The following is a 13,710-nucleotide window of genomic DNA, read 5'->3' on the forward strand; positions in this document are numbered from 1 at the left end:
ACTGTATTTTCTTCTTTTTTGTCTCTTCTTTTTTGGTGTAGGTGGATATGCGGGGTGTGTGTGCTAAAAGGGGATTTCTGGGTTTTCCTAGGGCCGGGAAAGGGGGGCCTCAGTGCTGACTGGTTTAATCCGGCCAGTGAACGGGAGTGAGGGGGGAGGGGCTGTGGCCATCGGAGCCTGGCAGAACAGGGTCCGAGTGGTCTAGCCGGGGTGGAAAGTTGGGGGGAAGGAACCGAGGTTGGGGGGAGGAGTTTTACAAGAGGCAGTGGGCAGGAGGAGTTGGAGGGGAGGGGGGGTTTACTACTCTTGGGTATCACATTCGATACTCTTTCAGAGGTGTGGTGTTTGTGTGTTGTGTGTGTGAGGGGGGAGAGGGAGGAGGGGGGAGAGGGAGTGGACTCTCAGGTGACCATGGGCAGTCCCGGACTCCTTTCTCTTTTTCTCCTTTGTTTTTTGTTTCCACTGTGGGAGGGTTTGTTTTATTGGATGCATATATTGACAGGTGGGCCGTTGTTTGGGGTGGTGGGAGGATGGGATCGTTGTTATTGTTAAGGGGATTGACTTTGTATTTGTTACCGTTTGCTGTTTGTGGGTGGGTGTGAAGTTTGGAGGAAAATGTGAAAATGGAGAATAAAAACATTTAAACAAAAAAAAAAAATTCTCATCCAGAACTCCCACAAGTTCACGGTTATAATGTTTGGATTGATGAATGTGTTTTTCCAGCTTCTGGATGTTAGCCAACAATGGGCAAACAAAATCTGAGCAGGCTTGGGAATGATTTAACAATTTGACTGTACTGTTTGTAACTGATGTGTGTGGGTTATAAAATGACTCGCGTCAAGTCTTCATTGGAAGTCACGTGGTGGAAAGGAAACTGGAAATGGTTAATGTATAACAATGTTTCATGAAAGAGTAATTGCAGAGGAAAGTAAAACTGAAAGAACAGAACGGAAGGATATAATTATCGGGCATCGTTGCAGGTGAAAGTAACCAGAAGTTTATGTATTTCAGCCTAAATACTTAGTCGTTTGTTTCATATCAGTGGTGCTAAATACTTTGTTTAGTTTCTTGAAGAAAAAAAGAGAACCAGGGTGAAAAGTTGGGTTTTAGAAACAACTGAATACTTTTGAGTATATCTGGACACCAGCATTCATTATACTATATTAGCAGACCTGGATTTTCCCTCATCGATGACACTGTTGCAAAAACTGCAAGTCTATGCAAGTTTAAGTGGTAAGAATTGAGCTATAATGGCTTTATTGCCTGTGTACTCCTTTTCAGTTTTCTTATGTACGATAAAGGGTGGAAGTATGTTCTTGAAGGTGGAAGTGCGCAGTCAGCTATGTCGAAGGAATATTGAGAAACCAATCTACATTCCGTTTGCTTTGTAATAATGGGCCTGTAGAAAATGTCCACTGAGTGAGACGTTCCTCTTTCAGCTTCCCCTCTCCAAATGTTGTTTGTCATACATGGGGCATCCTGTTTTCCTGCTTACTTTGTCTGTACTAGAAAAGGTCACCCAAAATAATGCAAAAGACAAGTGTCTGTCTGTGTGACATGTTCTGAAACATACATGTATTTATTTGCTCAAGTTCAGCTATATGAATTTTGTTTCTGCGAGGTGCAGACTTTCCCTATTAGATTTGGCTGGGGATGTGAGGAATAGAGTCCTGAATTGTAAACTGGAGAACGAAGTTGACAGTAGTTAGTTTATACTGTTGGATGATTTACTATCAATCTAGTGAGTTCCTTTGGACACAATATTAATGCTAGTTATACCGGGGAGTCGTCTCACTTGTATTCATAGATCATTGATCATAGAATGATAGAATTTACAGTGCAGAAGGAGGCCATTCGGCCCATTGAGTCTGCACTGGCCCTTGGTAAGCGCAGCCTACTTAAGTCCACACCTCCCCCCTACCCACGTAACGCTTTGGACACTAAGGGGCAATTTAGCATGGCCAATCCACCTAACCTGCAAGTCTTTGGACTGTGGGAGGAAACTGGAGCACCCGGAGAAAACACGCGCAGACACTGGGAGAATGTGAAAAAATCCACACGGACAGTTACCCAGGACTGGAATCAAACCCGAATTATCGGTTCCGTGAGGCAGCAGTGCTAACCACTACGCCACCGTTCTGCACCTTCTGCTTGCATTTAAAAAAAAATTAAAATGTAGAGTACCCAATTATTTTTTTTCCAATTAAGGGGCAATTTAGCATGGCCAATTTGCCTACCCTGCACATCTTTGGGTTGTGGGGGTGAAACCCACGCAAACACGGGGAGAATGTGCAAGCTCCACACAGACAGTGACTCAGGGCTGGGATTCAAACCCGGATCCTCAGTGCCGTGAGGCAGCAGTGCTAACCACTGCGCCACCGTTCTGCACCTTCTGTTTGCATTATTAACCTGATTTTAATAAATCAGGGATTTTGGAAAACGTTCTAATGGATTTTTGAATGCTTGTTTTCATGAGGTGTTCAGGAGAGCTGCTGTTGGGTGTTGCTCGCTGATGTGTGAAGTGCTGCGAACTCTTCGCTTTCTCCAGTTCACCCATTTCTCCTTTGCTAAAATAATTTTGTTTCCTGGTCCAACAAAGCTTCGATTTAAAAAAAAAACAAAAAACTGCACTTCAATTTTTATTGTCGCTTTACGGTTCCTTGGCTCGAAGCTTGACAATTCTTAAATTGCTCTGCCTCTCTACCTTTAAAATCCGCTTTTGGCCATCTGACCTAATATCTCCTTAGATGGCTTTGTGTCAAATTTTCTTTCATCGCTTCCATGAAGCATCCTGGGATTTACAGCATTAAAGGCGTGGTATTGAAAATGTTTCTCATTACTATTTTCTGTCTGATTTAAATACCCTTTTAATTTTTCTTTCCTAGTTTCTTCATTCCTGTTGATTCTATAATTTGGCTGTGTATTATTTTACATGATCTCTTCTAATTAGCTGTTGTATTCTCCCCCGCCCCATCTTGTTAGTTATATATCAGTTGGATATTAATTGTGGTAGTTATTAGTTAGGGTCTCACATGTACTACTTTGCAGCTCCCTGATATGCACTTTGTCACTGCAAATAAAACATCCAAGTGTGTAGATGCAAGGCTGCAGTGTGTTATCCTTTTAATACCTTGCTTTCCAAGTTCTGACGACCCCTAAATACTCAACATTTCCTATTATCCGTTCTCCCCCTGGAATCTTTACAGGTGCCAGCTTATGGGGTTGAAGTTTGCACATGCTCTGAAACCTTCAAGGGGAAGAAGCAGGATAAATAAAATGGGACATTATTGCGGAGTTTCTACTTCCTGTAAACGTTGCTTTTTTTCTTTTTTAAAAATAAATTTATTGTACCCAATTTTTTTTCTCCCAATTAAGGGGCAATTTAGCTTAGGCATTCCACCTAACCTGCACATCTTTGGGTTGTGGAGGTGAAACCCACGCAGACATGAGGGGAATGTGCAAACTCCACATGGACAGTGACCCAGGGTAGGTATTCTCACCGCTGTGGACAGCAGTGCTAACCACTGTGCTACATGCTGTCTGCTTTATTTCTAACAGCATTGTCCAAAATTTGCTTTGCAAGTCTTGTTGACTCTTTTTAGGCCGGCACAGTGGCCGAGTGGTTAGCATTACTGCCTACGGAGCTGAAGACCTGGGTTCGATCCCGGCCCTGAGTCACTGTCTGTGGAGCTTGCACATTCTCCCCATGTCTGCGTGGGCTTCACCCCCACAACCCAAAAGATCTGCAGGCTAGGTGGATTGGCCACGCTAAATTGCCCCTTAACTGGAAAAAAATAATAATTGAATACTCTAAATTTACATTTAAAAAAAAAGAGACTATTTTAAAGTTTTGTTTCTATTTGAATGACAGCTCAAGTATTTTTTTGATCTGTTTGTCTTCTAGGGGATGACGCCCGATCTACACAGAAGGAATCTGTCCTGAAGCTTGCAACAAAAATGCTGCCTTCCGGCTCGCTTGCCCTAGAAAAGAATATTTGCAGTAAAGAGGCAGTCCAGCGGCACCATTCCTTCCCTCCATGTCCTGGGAGGAAATATTCGATGAGCGCCTTAAAAACCAGCTACCCTGCAAGCTTGCCTGTCTCGCATTCAAAAGAGAAACGGAAACGCAATTCGCTACATGATATTCAGAAGAAGCAACGAATCTCCCTGTCTCAACATTTAGATGCAACTTTTCATAAGAAAAGCTGTGAAAGCAGAATCACTGAGAAATATAGTAGTGGTGTGACTGAAACAAAGTGCAATGGAGTACTTAAAGATCACAACAATGGTGTTTTGGAAAATGAGGACCCAGCTCTGGAGGCCGATGAATTTCCAGATTCTCACAGTTGCTTACCTTATGATTCATTACTAGATGAGGAAATATCTAGGCACGCAACTCCAAATTCGTTTGCGAGGTTACCCGCAGAGGAGAAGTCCAAGGGTGTCCTAGACAGTGCCATTTCTTCAAAAGAAAATCGATCTGGACTCTTAGGTAGGCACAGTCTGGTACCCTTTGACAGCAAAAGAACACAAAGACATGAATCCAGCTCTTTAACTATTTTACCGTTGGATGAGGAATGTAGATCCTTACCCTCTCAAGAGAAGAGACAGTTGGACCGGTCCAGTCCTGTCCGGTTATCAGACAGCAGTAAAGGAACGGAGAGGAAACTAAGGGACAGTTACAACAGTGTGGACAGTGACAATGAGTTCTCCTGTAATTTAGACAGTGATGAAGAAGATGAAACATTGATGACTTTGGATGATCTCCTAACATTACGTAACAAACCAGTATCTGCTACACCAGAAAAGCCTGGGATCTCCTTTCAGTTGTCTGCCCCTAGCACACCAACAGCATGGCCGACTGTGAGTTTGTACACATTTCATTACATTTATGCCATCCTGCATCTAAGAGGCTTAATTGATTCACGTTGTTTTCAACCGTTGCTATGGTCGACTTATTCTCACTTGCTTTTAGCTCTCTGGTGTGATTTTAAACATGGTTTGGACTAATCATTGAAAAACCAAGCTGATTCAGGCTGAAAGTTTCTGTATTGGCAGGAGGGTAGAGAGATTGAATGAAAGACAAAAATGTAGCTCAGTGTCCGTTGGCCGAAACAGAATTGTTTTTACTCGCAAGTGAAAATTTATTTTTGCGAGGGCATTGTTAAATGTCCAGCAGTGGTGAGCGTAGGTTCACTTGACTAACCTCTGGGGAAGTTGGTTCCAGTTGTACGTGGCCAAAAGCGTATATTGTGAATATTGTACGACCAACAACATAAAAGCATTTCAGCCAGCCATCTTAATAATTGGCAAGCTTTTTGAACCGTGTTGTAAATATTAGGTTTGATTCTCTGTCTGGTCCCAGCTGCTTTGGCAGTTGTGACACCACTCGCCCTGAGGCAGACATCGACAGGGCCCATGCTGTTGATTGCTGCTTAACCTGTGCAAGAATGTAGAGTGCAGCTGCTGTCTTTCTTCAGCCTGCAAGAGTTTCAAAACCAAAGTACTGGGAGACATGCAGAGTTTCTGATTTGCCCCTTTCCACCTGGGGTGCATCTCATTGTCAAATGTCTGGAGATCTTGGGTGTTGGTTGGCAATGCCCAAGTGTGTGCAAAGGGGTATTGCTCAAGTCGAACCTGCTAAGGCCACGCACTCACAACAGGACTAATCAAGTTCCAACAACTTGGGTGTGTCACCGTTCTGACTGTTGTCAGTATTGTGTGACATATGATAGCACAGGCATTGGGGTATGAAATTGATTTTAGGGCAAAAAAAGAAACACAACCCTCATGTGTCCTCGGCCCACGCAGCTTGCCTTGTTTTACCAGCGCCAAAGCATATTTTAAAATGCAGTTCATCTTCCTATTTCCTCATGATTGTGTCTTTTGAATTTCAGCTCAGGAATATCAGACAGGCAAATTATTCTAACAGCTTTGATCGCCTCCTTAAAGAAAAGCAGCAGTCTGAGGGGTGAGTTTTATTTAGCCAGGCTACTCTTGTATTTTTTAAAGCTTTGTTTTTATTTGCCATTTAACAGCTGAGGTTCAAAGACCTTTCCAAGGCCCAACCTTTTTGATCTTCCTCTATTCCATGGCTAAGGATCCATTTTCTATTTGTCACATGTCTTGGTGATATTTTAATATTTTAAAATTAAATTTAGAGCACCCAAGTATTTTTTTTCCCAATTAAGGGGCAATTTAGCGTGTCCAATCCACCTAGCCCTCACATCTTTGGGTTGTGGGGGTGAAACCCACGCAGACACTGGGAGAATGTGCAAACTCCACACGGACAGTGACCCTGACCCAGAGCAGGGATTCGAACCCGGGTCCTCGGAGCAATAGGCAAATATTTTCATTTTACAATCAAAATAAATGCAAGTTCTTTCATTTATGAAGATATATCTTTGCTCATCTGGTTTGGATTGTAATCATTGTAACATCACTGCCACCCTTGTGCGTTGTGCAGTAGAGGTGACTCAGACTTGAGGCCCAGCAGTACTAAGCCATGACATAATTGGGGAAGAGTATTGTCAGGAACTGCCTGCAGTAGAATGCTAATTCATAATTTTGCACTTTGTTATTATTTATTAGACTGGGGGAAGCACTGAAGGAACTGCAAGCTGAACTTAATGAGGTGCATGACATCAGTTGTCTGTCTGAGGAAGATGACGAACAGAGCATGGGCGAAGACATGGACCAGATTGCAGAGGAGCACAGGTTAGTGACTCCTAAAATTGAAAAGATAAATGATGGATGAAGAGAGCTGTTTCTGGGCCTAAATTATTGTGAAGAGTTGAGCCCTGCAATGAAGATCCGATAGTTAGCGGAGCAACAAATGTTTCTGTGGTGACTCCAGAATTGTATGCTGCCTCCCTGGTTCCAGGGTCAAGGATGTCGCTGAGCAGCTGCAGGGGTTGAGGTTGAATAGCCAGAGGTTGTGGTCCACATTGGGACCAATGACACCGATAGGAAAAGGAACAATGTCCTGAGAGCAGATTTTCGGGAGTTAGGAAGGGAATTAATAAGCAGTTCTCAGGACTGTCCAATGTCACGTGGTCGTGAGCATAAGAATAAGAAGATTGAGCAGTTCAATGCATGGTTTGCAAAAGAGTAGGAGGGAAGGCATTAGGTTTGAGGCATTGGGACCAATTCTGGGGCAAGGGGACCTGTACCAGAAGGATGGGTTACACCTTAGCAGGACCGAAGATTAATTTCCTCGCAAGGATGTTTGCTGGTGCTGTTGGGGAGGATTTAAATTAGATTGGCAGGGGATGAGAACCCCAGGGGAAATTCCGAGTAGAGAGGAGAAAAACTGGCAGTGGGAAGAAGAAAAATATTAACTGATGGGATGTATCAGAGAGTAGCATCAAGATAAATTGAATACATGGAGAGTTTGATAAGAGTTAAAGTAGGCAATAGTAAGTCATTAGATGAGACCAGGGGGATATTTAAAAAAACCTTAATCAGAATAAATCTTCATGTGTGTGAATGCACAGTACAGTGCGTGGTTAATTAGATTGGTGAACTATGAGAACAGGTCGACTGCAATAGCCGAGACTTGGCTCAAAGGAGGACAGGACCATGTGTTACATATTCCTGGTGCAAGGTGTTTAGGAGAGACAGGAAGGAAGTAAGGGGGGAATGGCAGTATTGATTACAGTCCTGGAGAGAGAGGATGTTCCTGAGGGGTTAATGTCTGGCTGGAGATAAAGAATGAAAAAGGTGTATAACATTGATTAGTGTAGAATATAGACCACCAACAAGTTGAAGGGATGTAGGGAACACATTAACAAATAAATTGAAGAGAGGTGCAAGAATTATAGAGTAATTATAATGGGCAACTTCAATTATGCAAATAAAGACTGGGATAGGAATAGTGCAAAAGGACAAGAAGGCGTGGGGAGCGTTCCCGAAATGTGTTAAAGATAATTTAGTGCAGCAGTATATTTCCCGTCCAATGAGAGGGCAGGCACTGTTGGACCTGGTTCTGGGGAATTAGTTGGCCCAAGTACATCAAACATCGGTTTGAGAGCATTTAGGGAAAAGTGACGATTGCATCATAAGGTTTAGGTTCGCCATGGAAAAGGAAGAACAAGCCAGAGCAAGGAGAATTAATTGGGGGGGGGGGGGGGGAATCAACTTCGATGGGATGAGAACACATCTGAGTCGAGTGAATTGGAATCAAACATTGGCAAAGAAGACAGTGGCTGAACAATGGGTGACAAAGAAAAGGTATTGCAGTCATTGTTAATGTCTATTCCCTGGAAGGGGAAAAGGTAGGACAAATATATATGGAGTGTCCTGGACGACAAGAGAGATAGAGGTGAAGATAACAAGGATGAACTGCGCATATGACATGTCAGATAGAAAATACTCAGGCTCAATATTGAATGACCAGAAGGGAAGTGAAAAAAACAATACTGAAGGCAAGGAGAGAGCATGAGGAGAAACTGGCAGCTAGCCTAAAAAGGTATCCCAAGGTCTTCTCTAAGCATGTAACAAAGGGACACTAGCGTATATGTACATAAGTCTCTGAAGATAGAAAGCGGTTAATAAAGCATAGATAAGGTACCTTATGCTTTATTGATAGGGGCAGGGGCATTGAGTACAAGAGTAAGGAAGTCATATTGAAGTTGTACAAAACTCTAGTGTTAGATCTTATCTGGAGCAGACTGTCCAGTTCAGAGTGCCATACTTGAGGAAGGATGTGAAGGAGTTGGAGAGAGGACAGAGGAGATTCATAAGAACAATTCCAAGGATAAAGAACTGTCACTATGAGGATAGATTGAAGAGGTTGTGATTGTTTTCCTTGGAGAAAAGAAGGCAGAAATGAGACTTTCATAGGAATCCTACAGTGCAGAAGGCGGCCATTCGGCCCATCTGGGCTGCACTGATCCTCCAAAAGATTGTTGGGAAAGGAAGAGGTCCCTCTACTTGTTGGAGGTATATGGACAGGCTAAATAGTAAGAAGCTGTTCCCACTTGAGGGCATCATGAAATAGGGGCGGAACGGTAGCACAGGTACTTCACAGCACCAGGGACCCAGGTTCAATTCCCATCTTGGGTCACTGTCTATGGCGTATGCACGTTCTCCCCATGTCTGCGTGGGTTTCCTCCGGGTGCTCCTGTTTCCTCCCACAAGTCCCGAAAGGCGTGCTTGTTGGGTGAATTGCGCATTCTGAATTCTCCCTCAGTGTACCCGAACAGGCACCGGAGTGTGGCAACTAGGGGATTTTCACAGTAACTTCATTGCAGTGTTAATGTAAGCCTACGTGTCACACTAATACAGATTATTATTATTATTGGAAGGTGGGCGGCGCAGTCATTAGCATTAGTGTATACGGCACTGAGGACCTGGATTTTATCCCAGCCCCGGGCCACTGTCTGTGTGGAGTCCGCACATTCTCCCCATGCCTGTGTGGGTTCCACCCCTACAACCCAAGGTTGTGCATGTTAAGGGGATTGGCCACTAAATTGCCCCTTAATTGGAAAAAAAAGTAATTGGGTACTCTAAAATAAAGAAAAATGAACGAGAGGGTACAGAATCAAAAGAATTGCCAAAAAGGAGTAAAAGTGATGAGGAATAATCCTTTCACCCAGAGAGAGCTTCATGACTGGAACAAACCTCATGGGAGGGTGGTGGAGGCAGGTTCAATTGAGGTGTTCAAAAGGGAATTTGATTGCGATCCGAAAAGAGAGAATGTGCAAGGTTATGGGGATAAGGCAGGGGAGTGGGCCGAGGTAGGATACACTTTCAGAGAGCCAGTGCAGACCCGATGGACCCACTGTGAAGAATCTGAGATTATGTACTTGCTGAATTGTTCCATGAATTCCCAACCACCACCATATTCATTGGAAGTTGAAATATACTTGTATCAGTTGAATCTAATTTCTAGACTGGCACCTAGCCAAGGATTGTATCTTTTCCTGACCTCCAGTCACATTCACTTTCCAGAAGTTGTCATTGGATAGAGATCAACTAGGTCGGAAGGGAACAGAAATAGAGGACAGGCCTTTGGGATGAGTGTGGGGGGGAAAGTTGTGCAATTTTGAAAGGGAGCACTAAAAGGAGGTGCACCCCTTCCTGCCCCAGGTCTGAGCAAGGTGACTTTTTGCCCCTGCACTCGAATTGAGATTGGGTGAGAAGCTGCCTTCAGGGCCTCATTTGGGTAGTGGGTAAGGACGCGAGGACCATCCTAAGCCTCGCGTGTTCCATGTATAATTGTGTTTAGGTCAGGGGCATGTAGGCTGGTGGTGGGAAGGCTGCCTGGGGAATTTTACAGGCACCTATCCAAACACATCAGTGAGGAGCTGTGAAATTCTTCCCTTGGTCCCTATCCATCAGCATAACTTAATCACAAGTGATTAGCATTGTGGCTTCACAGCACCAGGGTCCCAGGTTCGATTCCCTGCTGGGTCACTGTCTGTGCGGAGTCTGCACGTTCTCCCTGCCTCCGGGTGCTCCGGTTTCCTCCCACAGTCCAAAGATGTGCAGGTTAGTTTTTAATTGCCCTTAGTGACCAAAAAGGTTAGGAGTGGTTGGTTATTGGGTTACGGGGATAGGGTGGAAGTGAGGGCTTAAGTGGGTCGGTGCAGACTCGATGGGCCGAATGGCCTCCTGCACTGTATGTTCTATGTAATCTATGTAACTCAAACATGTCTTATAGCAATGACACCAAAAGAGTTTGCAACACACTACAACAAAGTATTTTGACACTGAAATAAGTTAAGCTGGCAATTTACTTTTAAAATAACTATTTTATTGACAACAGTTCTAAGTTCTTGTGTGTTTCAGTGAACCAAAATGTTATTAAAAAAAAATTATTTTTTTTTTGCTTCAAAGAGTGTTTGTGGAAGTGTATCTTGAAGAGGTACTTTGTGCTGAATGGTTTATTTTCTTTTTCACTTTGCACAAAGGGCCTTCTTGATCAGGTTCTCTGTAAAATCCGACGGAATACCAGACTTGCATCCTGGGGAAAAAATTTTCAATGTGTTGCAGGCTGGAAAACACTTTAATCAGCAGAATCTCAGGTTGACTCAGAGTGAATTGACACCTCAAAATTTTCTGGAAAAAATTCTCATCAGGTGAGAAAAGCGTATAAACCTAATTTTCTGAATAACCTAATAACATGGCCCTTTGAGATGAATATCTGATGTGTTCTGTTTTCAGACTGTAGCACCTCAGTACGCATATTTACCTGGAACTAAGATGGAAATTACTTTTCTTTTTCTTGTTTTTCAGTTCTGGAAGCAGCCAGCAGGTATTTTTATTCACTAACGGGATTGTAAGTCAAACGTATCAATCAAAGCCATGCCCGCAGCCAGTTCTCAAGTTTTTATTTAAGGTGAGGAAGCACAATGTTACTCCGAGGTTACCTTTGATGTTCGGTGTGTGCTGTATTATCACAATTTCTAGCATGAAATGTGTTATGGCTACCAGCCAGAATTGGTGCTATGTGCTGTGCTATATTGTAATGCTCCAATTTCAAGCTCTCTTCCCTTTTATGTTTTGCAAACCATTGCCTCAAAGAAGAGGAAAATTGGCCACTTTACACCTCTCTCCTCTCTCCAATTTGTGGTTGTATTGACATCAAAGACCATTGCAAATAACTTTGATAGAAACTTGGCTGAGGAGAGATGACATCTTCCCCCTAAATGTGAAGCCTTGCTGCTTGGCTACACCTTTCATGAGTTGCCTCGCCCAGCCAATCACTGTGGTTTTTATAACCAAATCTAAGCTTGGTCTGTGCCATAACACTTTGACACTTTCTCTTCTTTTAAGCATCTCACCTTGTTCCACCTCTTCTCATTTCTCACTTGAAATTCTGGCTCACGCATCCAGCATATACCAAGCTGGTTTTCTCAATCAGCTGTCTTCACAGCATTCCTCGCTCAACCCCTGCATTGGGGCTTGTTATCTTCAGTACTTTTGGCTTTCATCTCATTATATTCTGAGTTCATTGCTCTCCGATCACCCATTGTTTTTGTCGTCCTTGTAAACGCCTCTAGTCCATATTCATGGCCAATTGTCTTGCCGTGCCATTTCACTGCATTCCTCTAATTCTGGCCTCTTGAGCATCCTTGATTTAAAAAAAAAATCATTCCACCGTTGGTGGCAATGCCTTCTGCTGCTCCTGAATATCCTCCAATACCTCTCTGCCTCTCCATATCATCTCTCCCTTTGAAGACTTTCCTTAAAACATATCGCTTTGATCAAATATTTGGTGATCTCCCCTCACATCTCCTTTCCAGGCTGCCTTATTTTGTGTTATTATCGTTGTAAAGTAAGTAAAGTTGTCATAGTCTCAGATGACCATAGGCTGCTTTTACATTTTGAGGAGGAGAGCTGACTGGTGGTGATTTAACCAAAGGATCACCACACCTCGGGCATGAGGGAAGGTTGAGAAGGCTTGGGGCATTTATAAATGATCTCAGCTGGTGCGGGAATTGAACTCGAGCTTTGCTCTGCATCACGAACCAGCTGTCCAGCCAACTGAGCTAAACTGGTCCCATGTCTCGTATGGTGTTTTTAAAAATAAATTTAGAGTACCCAATTATTTTTTTTCCAAATTAAGGGACAATTTAGCATGCCCAATCCACCTACCCTGCACATCTTTGGGTTGTGGGAGTGAGACCCACACAGATGTGTCGTATGAGGAACGGTTGAGGACTCTGGGTCTGTACTTGTTGGAGTTTAGAAGGATGATGGGGGATCTTATTGAAAGTTACAGGATTCTGCGAGGCCTGGATAGAGTGGACGTGGAGATAATGTTTCTACTTGTAGGAAAAACTAGAACCAGAGGACACCATTTCAGACTAAAGGGATGATGCTTTAAAACCGAGATGAGGAGGAATTTCTTCAGCCAGAGGGTGGTGAATCTGTGGAACACTTTGCCGCAGAAGGCTGTGGAGGCCAAATCACTGAGTGTCTTTAAGACAGAGATAGATAGGTTCTTGATTAATAAGGGGATCAGGGGTTATGAGGAGAAGGCAGGAGAATGGGGATGAGAAAATATCAGCCATGATTGAATGGCAGAGCAGACTCGATGGGCCGAGTGGCCTAATTCTGCTCCTATGTCTTATGGACACAGGGAGAATGCACAAACCACACACAGTGACCCGGAGCCGGGATCGAACTTGGGTCCTCAGTGCTGTAGGCAGCAGTGCTAACCACTGCGCCACCAGGCCGCCTGCCTTGTATGAGCTTAACGGTGCTGTATAAATAAAAGTTGTGACCTGCCCTGGTTTGTGATAAAAGCAGAGTTTTGTACGTTTGCAGTTTATACAAGGTGGAGGATGGAAGACCAGAAGGAAAATGTTGGAATAATTGGGTTAGGGTAAGAGTCTTTATACTGTAGAAGGTTTAATTTATTCTTCTGATCGATACAAGTTGATTTGAGATAGTTTTTTTTTACTTTGTTCTTTTTGAAGCATTACAATATGATCGCTAGATCTGTTGTGATGCGGCCCATTATGTATTTCTACACTTTGAGAAGGAAGTTGCTCTTCTATAGTTTTGCAGTGCAGCCACTTATAGTCACCTCAAACACTTTTTTAATTCCGTAGCTTCACACTTTTCTCCAGTGTGCCCCCCCCCCCCAAAAAAAACAAATCCTCCTTTAACGTTCTCCTACAAGCTTATATCTGATCAGTTACTCATCCTAATCTCAGTTTCTGATTTGGGCACCTACTTTTGTCTGATGCAAGATTC

The 13,710-nt window shown here is 43.4% G+C and overlaps 1 protein-coding gene across 1 annotated transcript in view; it reads left to right on the top strand.

The window, feature by feature from the left end:
- slf2 (SMC5-SMC6 complex localization factor 2) overlaps window positions 1–13,710 on the top strand; it is an 82,458-nt gene that overhangs the window by 35,628 nt on the left and 33,120 nt on the right. The window contains exons 5-9 of the mRNA XM_038821459.1: window positions 3,905–4,863; window positions 5,898–5,971; window positions 6,592–6,717; window positions 10,917–11,084; window positions 11,242–11,344. Of these exons, the coding sequence (XP_038677387.1) occupies window positions 3,905–4,863; window positions 5,898–5,971; window positions 6,592–6,717; window positions 10,917–11,084; window positions 11,242–11,344 (1,430 nt within the window). The remainder of the gene's footprint in view (window positions 1–3,904; window positions 4,864–5,897; window positions 5,972–6,591; window positions 6,718–10,916; window positions 11,085–11,241; window positions 11,345–13,710) is intronic.

Source organism: Scyliorhinus canicula, chromosome 16, assembly GCF_902713615.1.
Source record: "Scyliorhinus canicula chromosome 16, sScyCan1.1, whole genome shotgun sequence".
Lineage (NCBI taxonomy): Eukaryota > Metazoa > Chordata > Chondrichthyes > Carcharhiniformes > Scyliorhinidae > Scyliorhinus > Scyliorhinus canicula.